The sequence below is a fragment of the Tachypleus tridentatus genome, chromosome 6 (genome assembly GCF_004210375.1).
Source record: "Tachypleus tridentatus isolate NWPU-2018 chromosome 6, ASM421037v1, whole genome shotgun sequence".
NCBI classification, from domain to species: Eukaryota; Metazoa; Arthropoda; class Merostomata; order Xiphosura; family Limulidae; genus Tachypleus; species Tachypleus tridentatus.
In genome coordinates this window covers 15,133,814-15,154,238 of record NC_134830.1, presented here as the reverse complement: position 1 = coordinate 15,154,238, position 20,425 = coordinate 15,133,814, and the positions used below count along the sequence as shown (strand labels likewise).

At 32.5% G+C, this 20,425-nt stretch overlaps 1 protein-coding gene across 7 annotated transcripts in view; it reads left to right on the top strand.

Annotated features, from left to right (window-relative positions):
- The window catches only part of LOC143251973 (LIM/homeobox protein Lhx3-like), a 115,137-nt gene that overhangs the window by 67,794 nt on the left and 26,918 nt on the right, over positions 1 to 20,425 (top strand). For 5 of the 7 annotated variants that reach the window (XM_076503398.1, XM_076503401.1, XM_076503403.1 and 2 more), the window contains exons 2-3: positions 13,170 to 13,344; positions 14,749 to 14,951. In XM_076503398.1, coding sequence (XP_076359513.1) covers positions 13,170 to 13,344; positions 14,749 to 14,951 — 378 coding nt within the window. Of the gene's footprint in view, positions 1 to 6,558; positions 6,834 to 13,169; positions 13,345 to 14,748; positions 14,952 to 20,425 lie in introns of all 7 variants that reach the window. The other 2 variants (XM_076503399.1, XM_076503402.1) reach the window with 1 other exon arrangement.

Genomic DNA, 20,425 nt, shown 5'->3' with positions numbered 1-20,425 from the left:
ATAAACATAATAATGAATGTAGCAGCTCTGTGTCGTACTCATTAATATTGTGTACCAGAAAGAAGGAAAAAAAAAGAAAAACTTTGTAACTATGATCATTACAAAAACATCTTGTGTGACTCCTTGAACATGTCTTCAAAACCTCAGTTCAAGAAAAAAGAAATGTATCTACAGGATAACGACTCCTAAAATTAACTTTTTGTCAATTTAGATGATGCATTTTGTGACAAATATTCACAGAATGCGCAGCTATTAAAGTTATGTTTACTAAAGGTATCGAACCCCGTATTTTAGCTTTATAAGCCCTCAAACTTACTACTAATCCACAGAACAAAGACCAATATTATTAATAATTATGGGCCCGGCATGGCCAAGCGTGTTAAGGCGTGCGACTCGTAATCTGAGGGTCGCGGGTTCGCATCCCCGTCGCGCCAAACGTGCTCGCCCTTTCAGCCGTGGGGGCGTTATAATGTAACGGTCAATCCCACTATTCATTGGTAAAAGAGTAGCCCAAGAGTTGGCGGTGGGTGGTGATGACTAGCTGCCTTCCCTCTAGTCTTACACTGCAAAATTAGGGACGGCTAGCACAGATAGCCCTCGAGTAGCTTTGTGCGAAATTCACAAACAAACAAACAATTAATAATTATTTCTTCAATATTCAGTAAGACACTTGTCTTAAGAAAGAAAGACGAACGCATTTTGTAAAAAGGGTGTTTTGTTTTTTTTAATTTCGCGCAAAGCTACACTAGGACTATCTGTACTAGCCGTCCCTAATTGCGCAGTGTAAGACTAGAGGTAAGGCAGCTATTAATCAGCGCCAGTGGGATTGACCTAAACATTATGATGCCCCAAAGCTGAAAGGACGAGCATTGTTTGGTGAGACGGGGATTCGAACCCGCTACTCTCGGATTACTAGTCGAGTTCCCTAACCACCTGGCCATATTGGGAGAAGGGGTACACCGAATTCTGATAATCGAAGAAAGTCGTAACTCGTGAGAATTTGTTGTACCTCTTTGTTCTCAAACTGTAGGCTTCTTTTGTTATAATTCTCGTTTTAGTTCCATTATCTGGCATCAGCGTCACAGTGTTTTTGATAGTTACACAACAAAGCTGGTGTTATCAACCCTGATTGTTTCTTCTCATTAACAAAAATCTGAGTCGACAAATATAGAGAAATACAGCATAAAAGTTTATAATAAATCGAAATTCAGATAATATTTAAGCAAAAATTTCAGGTCAGGATCAGAAGCATAACTTGATAATCGCAAGAACTCAGTTTTACCCCTGTTGAGAGCAGTCTACCCTCTTAGTTCGTAATACCATGAATAAGTGTACCTGAACAATGGTTTATTACAGATACAATTAAACATTATTGCCATGTTTCGTACGTGCACTTTTAAGATTGACGTAATTGAAATTACATGATAAAAACAAAGTGATTATAGCTTTCTTATAACTTTCTGTTTTGAAAACTTGAGGACATTTCCTTTTTAAAAAACAAAAGTAAGTGATAATGAACAATACATAAATATTTATTTTTTCGTGACATGGATAGATTTACTGCTTTAAGTTAACAATCACAAATACAAGCGACAAATTTATTTTGATCGTCCTAATAGTTCCTAGCTGGTACAGCAGTAAGTCTACGGATTTACAACGCTAAATTCAGGGGCTCGATTCCCCTCGGTAGACTCAGTAGATGGCACGAGTTGGCTTTGCTATAAGGAAACACACATTCAATAACCTTTAATTTTCATAGCTTTGTGATTTATTGAGCGCCATCTATTGACACACGTAACAATCAAAATGTAAAAAAGTCGAATCTGATAGGACGGTATATTATGAAAGAAAAGTAACTCAGCAGGAAAACTGAAATGTTTCAGATACCATCAGAAGTCATATTTTTAACCAAGTCACATGTGTATAGTTTTACTTGTTTAACTTGAAAACAAATCATATAAGTTTGTTTGTTTTTTAACTTACGTAAAATTCTGTTGTTTAACAGAGATAAATTACGATATTAAATAATAACACGTTTGTAATTCAACCTTTCAATACGAGGATAATCTAGTTTAAAGTCTCTTGGTCGTTAAGAACGTGGTTTTTTTACTACACCACATGACTGTCAAATCTAAAAAAAGCTATGTATGACCTATGGGGATAAAAGCACCTCACTGAGTAATTAATAAGCAAAAGAGTAGTCAAATAAAACACACACTGAAAGATAAATCACCGGGTTATGTTATAAATTTGCGTTTCTAGTAAATATATATATCACTTATTTTCTGCTCTTACCAGTTTCGTAGACTCTACTAGTCCATAAAACTAGCCTAGAAAAAAATGATATCGCAAGATTGTAAACACTTGATCTTGAGAGTGTTATAAATGTTTTGTATGTTTGTCACAGTTAAATAAGCTAAACAAGTGTGTCCTAAAACTCAACTGTTATGAAACTACGTTCTGGTTTATAATTTACTAACCACCCTTTTATGTAAAATAGAAGACAAAGATCAAAACTGTTTTGAACCTATGACATAGATGATCTAACCAACTAAGATATTAAATATACGATGTCATAGATCTCAGACAATACTGAATTATTAGTCATTGGATCCCTAACATGGCTACATCATGTACAAACATTTTAGTTTTGGTCATGGCGTAAGAATGCCATTTCGTAATTAAAACGTTTCACAATCTATCATGAAAATTATAATTCGCTTACCTTCTGTAAAAATATGGTGTGTAATAAAAATAAGTGTTGGGTTTAAACTGTATGTGTTTGTCATATCTTGATGAGGAAGGATAATTAGTTAATGGTGTTTTGCCAATAAGAGCTACTAAGTCATTGTAAGTTGTCCATTTAAAATATCAAAGTTTTTTGTTTTTTGTAGTTCCTTCGTGGCACTAAGGTAAGTCTGAGGACTTGTAATGCTAGAAATCAGGGCTGTGCAGAGCCCAGAGCATATATTTTTTCTTAACTACAAACAAATAGATATTTTTCTAGCCTAAACATTCTGAAATATTCTGGCGAAGACATTATGCCTACACAAAAATAAATGTTAATAGTAATACGACTGGTGGAGCTGAATGCAGGTACAGGACCTTAAAACCACATGACGTCACAGAGGCCAAATACGTTAAAAAACAAGGTCTCATAAAAAGGTCATATTTTAGACCAAAGAGTTGTCTTTATTTATTATTAAGCGCAAAACTACACAAAAGGCTACATGTGGTCTGCCCATCACGGATATCGAAAGCCAATTTCCAACGGTAGAAGTCTGCAGACATACTGCTTTCCCACTGGACGGTAGTCAAAGAGTATGTTTAGATTACTATATGAAATTAGTTAAATGACAATAGTAGTAATGTTTTCTAGCTATTTTATTACCTCTTACTGAAAATTATTAAATGTAGGCTATAAAGTTTAGTACAATCCACCTACAATTAACCAATAACAAACTTTGAAATGCTATGAACTCTGTTCTAGGTTATGGAGTTTTTACCACATCTGACTATTCGTATTTGTACTTCTTAAGTTCTAATTTCATACCGTATAAAAACTATTGAATATTTCAACATTTTATCTGAAATATATCATAGACTTTTCTTTTCACATACCACAACTTAAAGTGTGATGAATTTTAAAGGTATAGCTTATCAAAAATATTGTAATCAATATTTATTACGATGCTTTTAATTCTGTGTTATTCTGTGTAACAATTATAATTAAGTCGGAAAGGATAACACTAATGGTTCATGTTTAATGTGTTTCTTACACATGTTAAAACAGTATGAAATAGCTACTTTCCCCAAAGTCAACACTCAAGTTACAACTGGCATGGACACATTGAGCGAACTGCATTTGCTCATCAAATTAAGATGTATTTGAACTGTCTGAATTACGTTTATTTTTATGTCTGTAGTGTTACGAGTGTACTTTAAACTTCTGTATCGAAGGTTGAATCAGCTCTATCAATATTCTATAATAAATCTTTAAAAAAGAATTAAAAGCAAACACCGTCGTAAAAGCACATACGAGCTAATCTACACATGCTCTGATTGGGCCACGTTTGAAACACACTGCAGAGCACAATATAGTATTATGATTACCGTTATCTGCTCCAAAGCATGAACTGTTACCCGAGTTATTGAAGTATTATGCCATCGTTGACAAGAGACATTGCCACTTTGTGCTCTGTTTTAAGTTTATATTAAACATAAAATTACGTGTGTGTTTTTTGTTATAGCAAAGCCACATCAGGCTATCTGCCGACTCCACCGAGAAGAATCGAACCCCTAATTTTAGCGTTGCAAATCCGTAGACTTACCGCTATACTAGCTGGGGACCGTAAACTTCCCTACCCTTTAGTTCAAATGTAAGAAGCAAGCAGACAACTATTAAGTCGCACTCTCACATGAAACTTTCTTTATTTCAGAATTACGCTCAAAGTTACAAAAGGGTTAACTGTGTAACAGCTGGAATTAATATTAAAGTGACAGACTTTCAACATTAGTAATTGAACTATTTTCTTCTAACCAAGCGGTAGGATTTGACCATCGTTATTACAGCGTACCAACAGCCTGAAAGTGCGGAACATATTTTTGCGGTAACGAACCAGGAACCACGTACTGACTCGATTAAGTAAGAAAATGAGAACTAATCATATTCATGTGTTTCTGGTGTTTGTGAAATATAATGTTTAATATGTTCCGATGTTTCGTGTTTTATTTGCTGCACATAACTAATCGTTAAGCCTGATGAAGAAGGCTGTTTTTATTTTATAATACATACTTGTTGTAGACCTCAAGTGTAAAATATATTTTATGAATCATGTCATTTGCTGTAAATTTCCGCGATATGATTTTTGACATTAACACTTTTACATATATCCAGATTTTTTCAGTATCCCAAAGTAGTTCAGCGGTAAGTTTATGAACATACAACTTTTAAATTCAAGGTTCGATTCCACGCAGTAGACAGAGCAAATAACCCAAAGTGAGTTTTCTCTGAAGTTGAAGTTTAGCCTTAAATCAACTATAATAAGCTGTTACTGGTATTTATCATTTTGATACTTGGTTTTTTGAAAGTAGTTGAATGTAATAATTTAAATTTCACATGCAGTTTTTATTTTTATTTAGCCAATTAAAAAACATAATAAAATAACATTTTATTTTTATTAATACCTCTTGTTATTATTAAGATCTCTGACTTGATGTAGCCAAAATTTACGGCCAGAACATTATAAATAGCTAGAACCATTACCTCTCCAGGTAATAGTAAATAGTTGTTTATTTTTCTGGAGGCCAATTTAAAAAAATATGGGAACTACATTAAATTAGTAACTATATTATTCACGTATTTAAAGAGAATTGAATCTAAACCTTCGGGCGTTATCCGTTTTGCTGTTTTGAGTTTTGAAATTGACGAAGTGTGTCTTTGGTTGCCATGACAACTTACGTGAAGTAACGTGTTTTACAATTAACAAATATAGCTTCTTTCCACTTCTTTTGCTTGAAATAAACTACACAAAACTTTTTGGCAAATAATACTTATAAAGTGGTATTATTAAACAAGGTAAAGATAAATTACACAAGATTTAAAATAAACGAGTGTTCAGTTACGAAAGAGAACTTTTCAACCCCAAAAGTTATCGCAGTGAAACTGGACGCATCCGCACCATTAACAAGATAATCGAGACTGATTTTAAGCTGACGAAGACTTACAAATGAGACTTTTTCAAGCTTCCAGCCACACCTTGAAATATTGGTGATTGTTATTAGAAGATCGGTTAGAGAAACTGGAACCACAGACATAATATCGTTATGCTAGCGTTTAATTAGTACTAACAGAACTCCGTAAAGAAGGGTGACCTTCTGATGTATTAATATTTTTATTTTATTTTATCACTGAAATAACCATTTACGAAGTAAAGCAATTTACTTGCTTTAAATTTACAAAAATAATAATCACCAAAGGCCTCACTGTGTGGGCACTTTTATACACCTATAATTTATATACCAAAACCAGTACTACATATTTACCTTTACATTAATATTGTGTTGTTTTCTTTATTAAATAAACAGTCTCATTTTACAACTTAAGCATGGTATGTTAAAGTTACTGTCAATTGTATTTTACTCTAAACGGTGATACATAAATTTTAAAATATAAAATAAAATTACTATGGTTACCTTTGAACTGGTGAGCAACCACGAATCAAGATGTTTTCTATCAAGTTTATAAAGAGCGAACTGTGTTTTCTTTTCAACAATCTTTTGAACATGTTACTACACAATAGTATTATCAAAAAACTTAGAACACTGACGGACAGATGAATTGCACTTTAAGTTATACGATAATTGATGTTAGTTAACTTTATGATCCAACAACTCATATTTAACCTTACAGGTATGGTACAAAAGTCCTTTAGCGTATTAGACGAGATTCTGTTATTTCATTTATCATGTAATTACTTCCAGATGTGGAAAAGTGAGTGGGCTCATATTTTACTGTGTATTTTTATTTTGTATTTATGTATATTTTTCTCTCTTTAGTCTAGAAGATAGAAGACATTTCTTCTGATTGTGGTTTCTCGATAACAAACATGGTAAAAATATCCAAATACGGAGAAGCTGAATAGAAAGAATCACTACCAATGCATGTTATCACACATAACGCATGGATTCTCAAATCGTTAGGTAGCTACAGAGTCAAGTGAAACGTTAATAAATAATTCAATCACATTCAAAATGAGAACTCAAAAGGAATATTAAAGTATGGATGACGTGTAATTATAAACAGGTGTCAGAAATCGAAGGTCACATTCAGAGTGAGTTTCGTTCAATAAAATCGTATTTACACTCACGTTAATCTGAACAGAAAAGTTTGCAAATTTACTAATTGTCTTCTATTTTCTTTAGATGATATGATATATTTAGCTAAAATATTAAAAGGCTTTTAGGGCATGACAAAAGCTTTGCAAAGGTCACAAAAGAATAACAACAATATTTTTGAAACATTTTCGTAATGATGTTTGTTGTTTTGAATTAAGCACAAAGCTACACAATGGGCTATCTGTGCTCTGCTCACCACGGGTATCGAAACTCGGTTTTTAGCGTTGTAAGTCCGCAGACATACCGCCGAGCCACTGGAGGTTTTCTCTTAATGAAGTAATTACAGACATAGGAAGTATTAACGATTACTCTAAATCTGTTACTACAAACCAACTACGTCTTTTTCCATTGTTTGTGTTACATATACCTTTTGAACAGCTTCATCTATCAACACAGCTGCAACTTTTTTGTGGTTCATAGCTCCGAGTGCTAACCACACTGAAGGATTTCCTTTGGCACCATAGATGCCACTCTGAAGTTTACAAAAATTATTATTTTTTCCATACAAGACATATGTTGACTCTAAAATTCTACAATATATCTTTGCATCAACAGCCAAGAGAGAGATGTTTTAATTACAAATGAAAGATTTACTTGTTTTCGTGATAAGAAGGCCAAGATAATTCTTTTCTGGACGAAACTATTATTAGAAATAATACCGTTTCAGACGCTAACGTTATTGAACCATTAATGATTAGAGCAATATATCTCTTCCAGTATCAATACATTTTGTGTTATGTATCTCTTCCAGTATCAATACACTTTGTGTTATGTATCTCTTCCAGTATCAATACACTTTGTGTTATGCATCTTTTCCAGTATTAACACACTTTGTATTATGGATCTCTTCCAGTATTAACACACTTTGTGTTACGGATCACTTCCAGTAATAACACACTTTGTGTTATGGATCACTTTCAGTAATAACACACTTTGTGTCATGCATCTCTTCCGGTATTAATACACTTTGTGTTATGGATCCTTTCCAGTATTAACACACTTGGTGTTATGGATCGCTTCCAGTATTAACATACTTTGTGTTATGGATTTCTCTCAGTATTAACACACTTTGTGTTATGGATCACTTCCAGTATTAACACACTTTGTGTTATGCATCTCTTCCAGTATTAACACACTTTGTGTTATGCATCTCTTCCAGTATTAATACACTTTGCGTTATGCATCCATTCCAGTATTAACACACTTTGTGTTATGGATTTGTTCCAGTATTAACACACTTTGCGTTATGCATCCTTTCCAGTATTAACACACTTGGTGTTATGGATCGCTTCCAGTATTAACATACTTTGTGTTATGGATTTCTCTCAGTATTAACACACTTTGTGTCATGCATCTCTTCCGGTATTAATACACTTTGTGTTATGGATCCTTTCCAGTATTAACACACTTGGTGTTATGGATCGCTTCCAGTATTAACATACTTTGTGTTATGGATTTCTCTCAGTATTAACACACTTTGTGTTATGGATCACTTCCAGTATTAACACACTTTGTGTTATGCATCTCTTCCAGTATTAACACACTTTGTGTTATGCATCTCTTCCAGTATTAATACACTTTGCGTTATGCATCCATTCCAGTATTAACACACTTTGTGTTATGGATTTGTTCCAGTATTAACACACTTTGTGCTATGCATCTTCATCGTGATTCATTGCTTTTACCACATATTTTGAGCCTTCTATTCATTTTATCTATGCTTTCTATGTTAAAGCACGAACTTTGAACTAATATCATCACATATTGTGCTCCAAATGTCGTTTCGGTATTGTTACGACAGATAACATAATCAAAATTACCTGTTTTGGATTCGCTGAGCCAGGTTTAACCCTAATCATGCCTATCCATTAACCTGTTCAGTGCCGTAGACGAGCACTATACATGCATTTGACCTACTTACAAATTGTGTCACTCACGATCCAAAATGGCGTCACGAAAAAGTTACATAATGAAGAAGCATTAGAGTTGTATTGTAGCAGCTGAAATACTTGGCAGTCAACAGGTTAATTGTACTTCTCTTTAAATCATTGTGAGAAGATGTTTTCTTTAAAGTTAGCATAATTTATGCATTCGACTAATGATTACAGCAAATAAAAGATCTCAAAATTTCACAATATAAAATCAGTTGAAATTACTTCAAGGATTTAGAGGATTAAATTAAGTGAATAAGACTTGTTGTTAGATATAACTCGTTTATCTTGACTGTTAGAAAAAATATTACCGGAAAATAATTTGGAAACGAACTTTAATTTCAAAATACAAAAACTTAACTATTGACTTAATCACATACTGTACCTTAATTCACTAATAAACTCAGTTATTTGATATATTTTTAAACCTTAACACAATAAATTCCATGTACAAAACAACTGACATCTTCAATTATTCAGTTAAAGTTCGTTTTTGCTACCCAACCTTTAAAATCGATGGAAAGCATTTCTCAAGTAATTATTTTAAACATTCTATCTCAAGTAAAGAGACACCCACAGCAAAAACATGTCATTTATTTAAACAAACGCGAAAGAAAATATTACCAGCATTAGAATTAATAGCGCATCGGTCCTATAGCAACATAATTTGAGGCAAAAACTATGTCACACATCGGATTTATATTTGAAATTTAAGCATGGGTAATTCCATTTGTTCCTTATAAGGAACCTAAAAGGTTGAGTTGTCCACATACATTAATTATTTGGAATTATTTTGGAACAAAATGATCATGAATAGCAGGGCTTACATCTGGCAACTGGACCAGCCACAAGAGAGTAACAATATCCTGATGTCCATTGCAACCCATCTTTGGTCCAGCATGACCATGGGAGTTAAGGCGTTCGAGTCATAATCTGAGAGTCGAGAGTTTGAACTCCCGTCGCAGCAAACATGCTTGCGCTTACAGCTGTGAGGGCGTTATAATGTTACGGTCAATCCCACTGTTCGTTGGTAAAAGAGCAGCCCAAGAGTTGGCGGTGGGTGGTCATGACTAGCTGCCTTCCCTCTAGTCTCTAGGGACGGCTAGCGTAGATAACCCTTGGGTAGCTTTGCGCGAAACTCAAAAACAAACAAACAACCGTCTTCTTACGATTCAGGCTGAACGAGCAAGAAGGCATTGGTTTAAAATTATTATTGCACCAAGCAGCTAAAGATTGACCTCTCACATACAATTATAGGTGATCGTCTGAAGTAACATTCGGAAATGTTTTATCATTTTGTCCTATCTTGTAAACAGTTAAACAAAACTTTTGAATAATCGCCAGTTCTAGATGTGTCATACGTCAAAAAATTATATAAATATAGACGCGTTTGAAAAAATCAAACAAACAAAATTATGTCTTTGTCCAGAAAGGCAGAATTATATGAAAACATCTGTGGTGTCCATTGTTGCTGACATATAATACTACCTGCAATGACCAGTAGTGTTCTTCTAGCTATACTGTATCCTATCAGATGGCTTCTGAAGATAATGGGACACAGTTGCAACTGTCCGGCAACAGTAGCGGTTATCTTGATAGAAATGAATAAAAACGTCTTGAACCTACATGTTTTTCTAACATCAAAGAGTAACGATTATCAGATGTAGACCATCTCTTTAAAACTTGAAAAGTTCATTCTCTTGGTTTTAGGCATTCGGAGTCGTACAGAAAGTGCATTTACACCTTGTTCACTGTGGAAAGCGGTATTATAAGAGTCTTGTCGATATCCATTACTTGTGAAAGTCTGATTACTTTTCGGGGCTCATTCGTTCGATTTTACTTTTGTTGTTTTGTTTATTATTAAACACACAAAAACTATACTCGGAGATATTTGCGTTGTGCCCACAACATGTATCGAACCTCTATTTTTAGCGTTATAAGCCCCCAGACTGCTAAATCACCGCGGGGCCTTTCTCGTTAGTGATATAGTTGTATTTTGTCGGGACTTTTTACTGTGTCTAATCTCAGGGGAAAGAGGTACTTACTGTATATGGGGTAAAAACGTGGAGCTTCAAACTCCCTCTAGTTGACAAAAGTAATCTTTAAAACGTGACTTGTACAAAGGCTTAATCAAGTAAAACAATTAATAGCAAGATGTGGAAAATATTAATACGAATATCGAAGCAGGTTAACACAATTATTTAAACGATTTATATATAAACTAATGTAGTGGCTCATCGTCACAGATGCGTGACTTTATTCTAGAGGCGACATGTGTATGAGCAATATATTTGTATTTTGGCTCACAACGAATTACTGACCATTTGACAGTGTAATACTGTCACGCATAGTGTCCATAGTGCCATGGCTGGGTGATATTGTAACAGTCTTTTCGAGAAAATAATTCGTACACAGAGACTACCAACTTTTAGAATTGATGTTACTTGAAAATATTATAAATCATATAATATTATGTATAAAAAAATCAAGTAACGGAGAGAGAGGCGCCATCTGGTATTAAGTTGATATAACAAAATTTTTAAGTTGAATAGCACAGGAGTTTCAAACGAGGTATCAAAATGTGTGGCAGAATTTACTGTTTGTTGTTTTTTTTTTTATAATTCTACGTAAAATAGGGTGAGTACACAGAAAGCTTCATACTGAATTCGAACAATTTTGTTATAAATAACAGCTGTCCGTGGGCTAAATTTTCAAGAGTCTTTTATGACAACAGAGTTTTATTCAGGAAAAAAATTAAACTCCACTTTATTCTGCATGATTAAATATATTTAGATGGTTTGCAACCCACTGCTGCTTTTATCTTTCATTTGCTCCCCATTCCAAAAAACAACAACACAAGATTGATGACTTATCTATTTATAAAGTATCGAGTTGTGTTTTTTAATTTCTGTAGATTAAAAGTGAATTTTAGATGTACAGATGTATGTTTGTGATCTCAATAAAGTCATCCTTGAAATCTGTTGAATCTGTTTCCCCTAATACAGATGATAACTCCCTCCATTGAGGTAAACTAAACTGAATATCGTTCACATCAGAGAGAACGGTTGTAATATATTTTGTGTTGAAGGATTATTGTATTACAACTAGCAACAGCAACAAAGACAAAATCAAGTATGAACCCAACGAACTTTAAATAATTAAAAACCAACAATTTAAGGAGAATTCTAGAATACAAGGATTAAGTGATGCGTAACAACGTTGTCGTAAGCTACAACTATATACTAGTCTCTCGAAAAACATCATTATCGTGTTTTATTCCATATGTCAAACGTTCGTTCTGCAGTACACCAACCATACACACCTTGGAAGTCACGGTATGGTTCTGTGCAACATTTGGAAATTGACGTGCGTCTGGCTATTGGTTTGTTTGTTTTGAATTTTGCGCACAGCTACACGAAGGCTATCTGCGCTAGCCATACCTAATTTAGCAGTGTAAGACTAGAGGGAAGGCAGCTAGTCATCACCACCTACCGCCAACTCTTGGGCTACTCCTTTAACAAAGAATGGTAGGATTGACCGTAACTTTATAACACCCCCACGGCTGAAAGGGTGAGCATATTTGGTGCGACGGGGATTCGATTTCGCGACCCTCAGATAGCGAGTCGAGATCCGTAACCACCTGGCCATGCTAGGCCGCCATCTGGTTGTACAGATTACGCTTTGCAATTTAGACAACGAATTTATTTTTGAAATCCTTATAAATGGTCCAACTTAAAATTATACATAGTACATAAATTCTCGTATATCTCTGTAGAAATAAAATTGTTAACCCCCTATTCCAAGAAAGCCTAAACAACTCATCTCTTCTATTTCGCTATATTCATAAGAAGAAAGAAATTTCCTATAAATTTTATTGAGATCTTTTCTTATCGATTCTTAATTTAACGAATTTCTCTTTAGGGTCATTTGCTGAGTATTTTCAAAATGAATGTATTTTATATACAAAAATATTACTATTCAAATTTGAAGGATCTATTTCTTTGCGTTCTTTTCAAGATTAATTGGTTGTGTATTCTAAGATAACTTTTATACAAGTGCCCATCGATTTCTCAGATTGAACTACTTGTAAGCATGTTTTGAGAAAGAAGATACTTAAATAAATTGTGAAATAAACTCTGCAAAAGTCAAATTACCGCATAATATACACCGAATGTTAATTCTACTGTTGATGTTTCACGTAAAATAATTTTATTTGCTTTACAAGCCTATATTTATCAATATCTCTTTTATTGTAAATATCGCATTTGTACTACGAATTCTGAATGCAGAATAAATTTGAAACCGAGTAGTGTAACTTTTGTTTTGTGTGTTGTTCTGTAGCTACGATCCCAAAGTGCGCAGGATGTGAACAGTCGATACTGGATCGTTTCATACTGAAGGTTTTAGACAGGCCGTGGCACGCTAAATGTCTCAAGTGTACCGAGTGTCAGGCTCAGCTCTCCGATAAATGTTTTTCGAGAAACGGACAAGTATTTTGCAAAGAAGACTTTTTCAAGTAAGAAAATCATGTAGTCATAAACAGTGTGGCAAATCCTGAATGGATAAACTCGTATAATCAGCTCACATATACTTGTGTTTGCCCTTCCAGTACAAAACATCTATATTTGGATGAATTACATATGGTTCTTCGTGAAGACAGCAATATTAAGTTGTTTTAAAATTGTACATTACGAAAAATACTTAATATTTCTATTTACAATATTTTCATATAAATATATTTATGGAAAGATTAAAAAGGTAAGTACGCACATATCTTCTTTAAATTTACTATACTACAATAGCCATAATTTCAAAATAGAAAATCTAGTGTACAAAGAATATTTGGGAAAATTAAGGCAAAATTATTAATTATAAGTGAAATGCTCTTTCAGTGTCAAATTATATCCTAAGATAATATACAATCTATTCAATGGATTATTCGTTTCCTCGACTGTTTCTTGAGATAGCTTCTCATGTATATAGTTTACAATTGTTTAGTTTTTACCTCTGAACGTAAAATGGATATTAGTGTAACTTAATAGATATCTTAAAAATAAATGTTTCATGAACTAGGATTACTTCAAACCGAAAGTTATTTACAATTATGATGTATAGTATTTGGTGACTCAATTGAAAACATCTCTGGCTTGAATATAAAAAAAATGTTTCGTACAGACTTTGTTATACGTAATGTAAATGATAGAAATATTCAGTCCAATAGCACAAGCTAATTTGATCAAATATGAAGATACTAATAATTTAACTATTTACATTATACCAGTAGTATGATCTTATTGTACTGTGTTTTAGAAGTAATTAAAAGTATGTGTAACATATTCTGATACAAAGTATACTGACCAAGTTTCATGTATATATAAATGTATTTATCATCTTTTTAGTCTTCATGTTTTAAGATTTCAACACGCGAATTTTTAACTCTATCTTACCAGAATTCCAACCCTCCAGTGACTTAGAGCCAAGTCTGAATAATTACAACACTAAACAACCGGGTTTCGATACTCTTCATGGACACGGTACACATAACCTAAGTGCTTAACAATTAACATTTCATTTTATTTACTTTATAAGAGTAATGTGTGTTTTGTGTTTCTCTGTATGTTTTTTTCTTCTTATAGCAAAGCCACATCAGGCTATCTGCTATGTCCACCGAGGGGAATCAAACCTCTGATTTTAGCGTTGTAAACCCGTAGACTTATCACTATTCCAGCGGGTTGTTTTTTTACGGAGACAATTTTCTTTTTTTCTCTTCAGCCAGTGTTTGCTATAATAACTCGTCTTGACGAAGCTAAATGAACAATTTCTATTTTCATATTAATTAGCGGAATAGAGTGAACGAATTATTTTCGAGAATCACCAGTTCGTTAAAGAGTAGGAATACAAAAATTAACCGTTTTTTCAGGATATTTGGAACGAAATGTGCTGGTTGCGAGCAGGGTATTCCTCCGACACAAGTGGTGAGAAGAGCGCAAGACAATGTCTATCACCTATCCTGTTTTTCTTGTATCCTTTGCAAGCGACAGCTAAACACTGGCGACGAGTTCTACCTGATGGAAGACAACAAGTTAGTGTGCAAGAACGATTACGAATCGGCCAAAGCACGCGGTAATGTGTCAATTTTAACCAAATGCTGTTTTTATGATCATTTAGGCTCTTTAGTTTTATTTTCTCGGTGTATTGCCATAACAAAGTTCTTGTAAGATTTTAATATTTGAATTCTCTGTTAATTACCGTTGCTGTATTATTACACGTTACAGATTCTTGTGTTTCCAAGTCACCTCCACGTGCAAAAGTGTTGCCACGATAAAATTCTGGTCTAAAATGATTAAAACGAAGGCTGACCTCAGAATCAACTTAATATCTTCTTTTATTCACCTTATAATGAGAAATACGTCTTGAAAAACGACTGCCATTGGCTGAAAAAAATATGTTTGTAAACTTATCATTAGGATATATTGTTGACTTGAAGTTTAATATTAGTACAGAGTATTTTAAATGTTTTAACACTGTAACCTTGAGGACGAGTAAAATAGATATTATTTAATTTTCTAGTCAAAAGAAACTTGAGAAAGGACAAAAAAGGCATCAGTTGATGTTTTAATCCCAATCAACTTGAAGAAAAAGAAAATAACCTTTAGTTAATGTTATTATTCCAATCAGTTCGAGGAAGGAAAAATAGTATTTCGTTAATATTTAAATTCCAATCAACGTAGAGAAGGAGAAAAGATCCTTTAGTTAATGTTCTAATTCTAGTAAAAGTAAAGAAGGAGAAAAGATCCTTTAGTTAATGTTCTAATTCTAGTGAAAGTAAAGAAAGAGAAAAGATCCTTTAGTTAATGTTCTAATTCCAATGAAAGCAAAGAAGGAGAAAAGATCCTTTAGTTAATGTTCTAATTCCAATGAAAGTAAAGAAGGAGAAAAGATCCTTTAGTTAATGTTCCAATTCAAATGAAAGCAAAGAAGGAGAAAAGATCCTTTAGTTAATGTTCTAATTCCAATGAAAGTAAAGAAGGACAAAAGATCATTTAGTTAATGTTCTAATTCCAATGAAAGCAAAGAAGAAGAAAAGATCCTTTAGTTAATGTTCTAATTCCAATGAAAGTAAAGAAGGAGAAAAGATCATTTAGTTAATGTTCTAATTCCAATGAAAGTAAAGAAGGAGAAAAGATCCTTTAGTTAATGTTCCAATTCCAATGAAAGTAAAGAAGGAGAAAAGATCATTTAGTTAATGTTCTAATTCCAATCAAAGTAAAGAAGAAGAAAAGATCCTTTAGTTAATGTTCTAATTCCAATCAAAATAAAGAAGGAGAAAAGATCCTTTAGTTAATGTTCCAATTCCAATGAAAGTAAAGAAGGAGAAAAGATCCTTTAGTTAATGTTCTAATTCCAATGAAAGCAAAGAAGGAGAAAAGATCCTTTAGTTAACGTTCTAATTCCAATCAAAGTAAAGAAGGAGAAAATATCCTTTAGTTAATGTTCTAATTCCAGAGAAAGTAAAGAAGGAGAAAAGATCCTTTAGTTAATGTTCCAATTCCAATGAAAGTAAAGAAGGAAAAAAGATCCTTTAGTTAATGTTCTAATTCCAATGAAAGTAAAGAAGGAGAAAAGATCCTTTAGTTAATGTTCTAATTCCAATGAAAGTAAAGAAGGAGAAAAGATCCTTTAGTTAATGTTCTAATTCCAATGAAAGTAAAGAAGGAGAAAAGATCCTTTAGTTAATGTTCTAATTCCAATGAAAGTAAAGAAGGAGAAAAGATCCTTTAGTTAATGTTCTAATTCCAATGAAAGTAAAGAAGGAGAAAAGATCCTTTAGTTAATGTTCTAATTCCAATGAAAGTAAAGAAGGAGAAAAGATCCTTTAGTTAATGTTCTAATTCCAATGAAAGTAAAGAAGGGAAAAAGATCCTTTAGTTAATGTTCTAATTCCAATCAAAGTAAAGAAGGAGAAAAGATCCTTTAGCTAATGTTCTAATTCCAATGAAAGTAAAGAAAGAGAAAAGATCCTTTAGTTAATGTTCTAATTCCAATGAAGGTAAAGAAGGAGAAAAGATCCTTTAGTCAATGTTTAAATTCGATTGAAAGTAAAGAAGGAGAAAAGATCCTTTAGTTAATGTTCCAATTCCAATGAAAGTAAAGAAGGAGAAAAGATCCTTTAGTTAATGTTCTAATTCCAATGAAAGCAAAGAAGGAGAAAAGATCCTTTAGTTAATGTTCCAATTCCAATGAAAGTAAAGAAGGAGAAAAGATCCTTTAGTTAATGTTTTAATTCCAATCAAAGTAAAGAAGGAGAGGAGAAAAGATCCTTTAGTTAATGTTCTAATTCCAATGAGAGTAAAGAAGAAGAAAAGATCCTTTAGTTAATGTTCTAATTCCAATGAAAGCAAAGAAGGAGAAAAGATCATTTAGTTAATGTTCTAATTCCAATGAAAGCAAAGAAGGAGAAAAGATCCTTTAGTTAATGTTCCAATTCCAATGAAAGTAAAGAAGGAGAAAAGATCCTTTAGTTAATGTTCTAATTCCAATCAAAGTAAAGAAGGAGAAAAGATCCTTTAGTTAATGTTCTAATTCCAGAGAAAGCAAAGAAGGAGAAAAGATCCTTTAGTTAATGTTCCAATTCCAATGAAAGTAAAGAAGGAGAAAAGATCCTTTAGTTAATGTTTTAATTCCAATCAAAGTAAAGAAGGAGAGGAGAAAAGATCCTTTAGTTAATGTTCTAATTCCAATGAGAGTAAAGAAGAAGAAAAGATCCTTTAGTTAATGTTCTAATTCCAATGAAAGCAAAGAAGAAGAAAAGATCATTTAGTTAATGTTCTAATTCCAATGAAAGCAAAGAAGGAGAAAAGATCCTTTAGTTAATGTTCTAATTCCAATCAAAGTAAAGAAGGAGAAAAGATCCTTTAGTTAATGTTCTAATTCCAGAGAAAGTAAAGAAGGAGAAAAGATCCTTTAGTTAATGTTCTAATTCCAATGAAAGTAAAGAAGGAGAAAATATTCTTTAGTTAATGTTCCAATTCCAATGAAAGTAAAGAAGGAAAAAAGATCCTTTAGTTAACGTTCTAATTCCAATCAAAGTAAAGAAGGAGAAAAGATCCTTTAGTTAATGTTCTAATTCCAATGAAAGTAAAGAAAGAGAAAAGATCCTTTAGTTAATGTTTTAATTCCAATGAAAGTAAAGAAGGAGAAAAGATCCTTTAGTTAATGTTCTAATTCCAATGAAAGTAAAGAAGGAGAAAAGATCCTTTAGTCAATGTTCTAATTCCAATGAAAGTAAAAAAGGAGAAAAGATCCTTTAGTTAATGTTCCAATTCCAATGAAAGTAAAGAAGGAGAAAAGATCCTTTAGTTAATGTTATAATTCCAATGAAAGTAAAGAAGGAGAAAAGATCCTTTAGTTAATGTTCTAATTCCAATGAAAGTAAAGAAGGAGAAAAGATCCTTTAGTTAATGTTCTAATTCCAATGAAAGCAAAGAAGGAGAAAAGATCCTTTAGTTAATGTTCTAATTCCAATGAAAGTAAAGAAAGAGAAAAGATCCTTTAGTCAATGTCTAATTCCAATGAAAGTAAAGAAGGAGAAAAGATCCTTTAGTTAATGTTCCAATTCCAATGAAAGTAAAGAAGGAGAAAAGATCCTTTAGCTAATGTTCTAATTCCAATGAAAGTAAAGAAAGAGAAAAGATCCTTTAGTTAATGTTCTAATTCCAATGAAGGTAAAGAAGGAGAAAAGATCCTTTAGTCAATGTTTTAATTCGATTGAAAGTAAAGAAGGAGAAAAGATTCTTTAGTTAATGTTCCAATTCCAATGAAAGTAAAGAAGGAGAAAAGATCCTTTAGTTAATGTTCTAATTCCAATGAAAGCAAAGAAGGAGAAAAGATCCTTTAGTTAATGTTCCAATTCCAATGAAAGTAAAGAAGGAGAAAAGATCCTTTAGTTAATGTTTTAATTCCAATCAAAGTAAAGAAGGAGAGGAGAAAAGATCCTTTAGTTAATGTTCTAATTCCAATGAGAGTAAAGAAGAAGAAAAGATCCTTTAGTTAATGTTCTAATTCCAATGAAAGCAAAGAAGGAGAAAAGATCATTTAGTTAATGTTCTAATTCCAATGAAAGCAAAGAAGGAGAAAAGATCCTTTAGTTAATGTTCCAATTCCAATGAAAGTAAAGAAGGAGAAAAGATCCTTTAGTTAATGTTCTAATTCCAATCAAAGTAAAGAAGGAGAAAAGATCCTTTAGTTAATGTTCTAATTCCAGAGAAAGTAAAGAAGGAGAAAAGATCCTTTAGTTAATGTTCTAATTCCAATGAAAGTAAAGAAGGAGAAAATATTCTTTAGTTAATGTTCCAATTCCAATGAAAGTAAAGAAGGAAAAAAGATCCTTTAGTTAACGTTCTAATTCCAATCAAAGTAAAGAAGGAGAAAAGATCCTTTAGTTAATGTTCTAATTCCAATGAAAGCAAAGAAGGAGAAAAGATCCTTTAGTTAATGTTCTAATTCCAATGAAAGTAAAGAAGGAGAAAAGATCCTTTAGTCAATGTCTAATTCCAATGAAAGTAAAGAAGGAGAAAAGATCCTTTAGTTAATGTTCCAATTCCAATGAAAGTAAAGAAGGAGAAAAGATCCTTTAGTTAATGTTCTAATTCCAATGAAAGTAAAGAAGGAGAAAAGATCCTTTAGTTAATGTTCTAATTCCAATGAAAGTAAAGAAGGAGAAAAAATCCTTTAGTTAATGTTCTAATTCCAATGAAAGCAAAGAAGGAGAAAAGATCTTTTAGTTAATGTTCTAATTCCAATGAAAGTAAAGAAGGAGAAAAGATCCTTTAGTCAATGTCTAATTCCAATGAAAGTAAAGAAGGAGAAAAGATCCTTTAGTTAATGTTCTAATTCCAATGAAAGCAAAGAAGGAGAAAAGATCCTTTAGTTAATGTTCCAATTCCAATGAAAGTAAAGAAGGAGAAAAGATCCTTTAGTTAATGTTCTAATTCCAATGAAAGCAAAGAAGGAGAAAAGATCCTTTAGTTAATGTTCCAATTCCAATGAAAGTAAAAAAGGAGAAAAGATCCTTTAGTTAATGTTTTAATTCCAATGAAAGCAAAGAAGGAGAAAAGATCCTTTAGTTAATGTTCTAATTCCAATGAAAGTAAAGAAGGAGAAAAGATCCTTTAGTCAATGTCTAATTCCAATCAAAGTAAAGAAGGAGAAAAGATCCTTTAGTTAATGTTCCAATTCCAATGAAAGTAAAGAAGGAGAAAACATCCTTTAGTTAATGTTCTAATTCCAATGAAAGTAAAGAAGGAGAAAAGATCCTTTAGTTAATGTTCTAATTCCAATGAAAGTAAAGAAGGAGAAAAAATCCTTTAGTTAATGTTCTAATTCCAATGAAAGCAAAGAAGGAGAAAAGATCTTTTAGTTAATGTTCTAATTCCAATGAAAGTAAAGAAGGAGAAAAGATCCTTTAGTCAATGTCTAATTCCAATGAAAGTAAAGAAGGAGAAAAGATCCTTTAGTTAATGTTCTAATTCCAATGAAAGCAAAGAAGGAGAAAAGATCCTTTAGTTAATGTTCCAATTCCAATGAAAGTAAAGAAG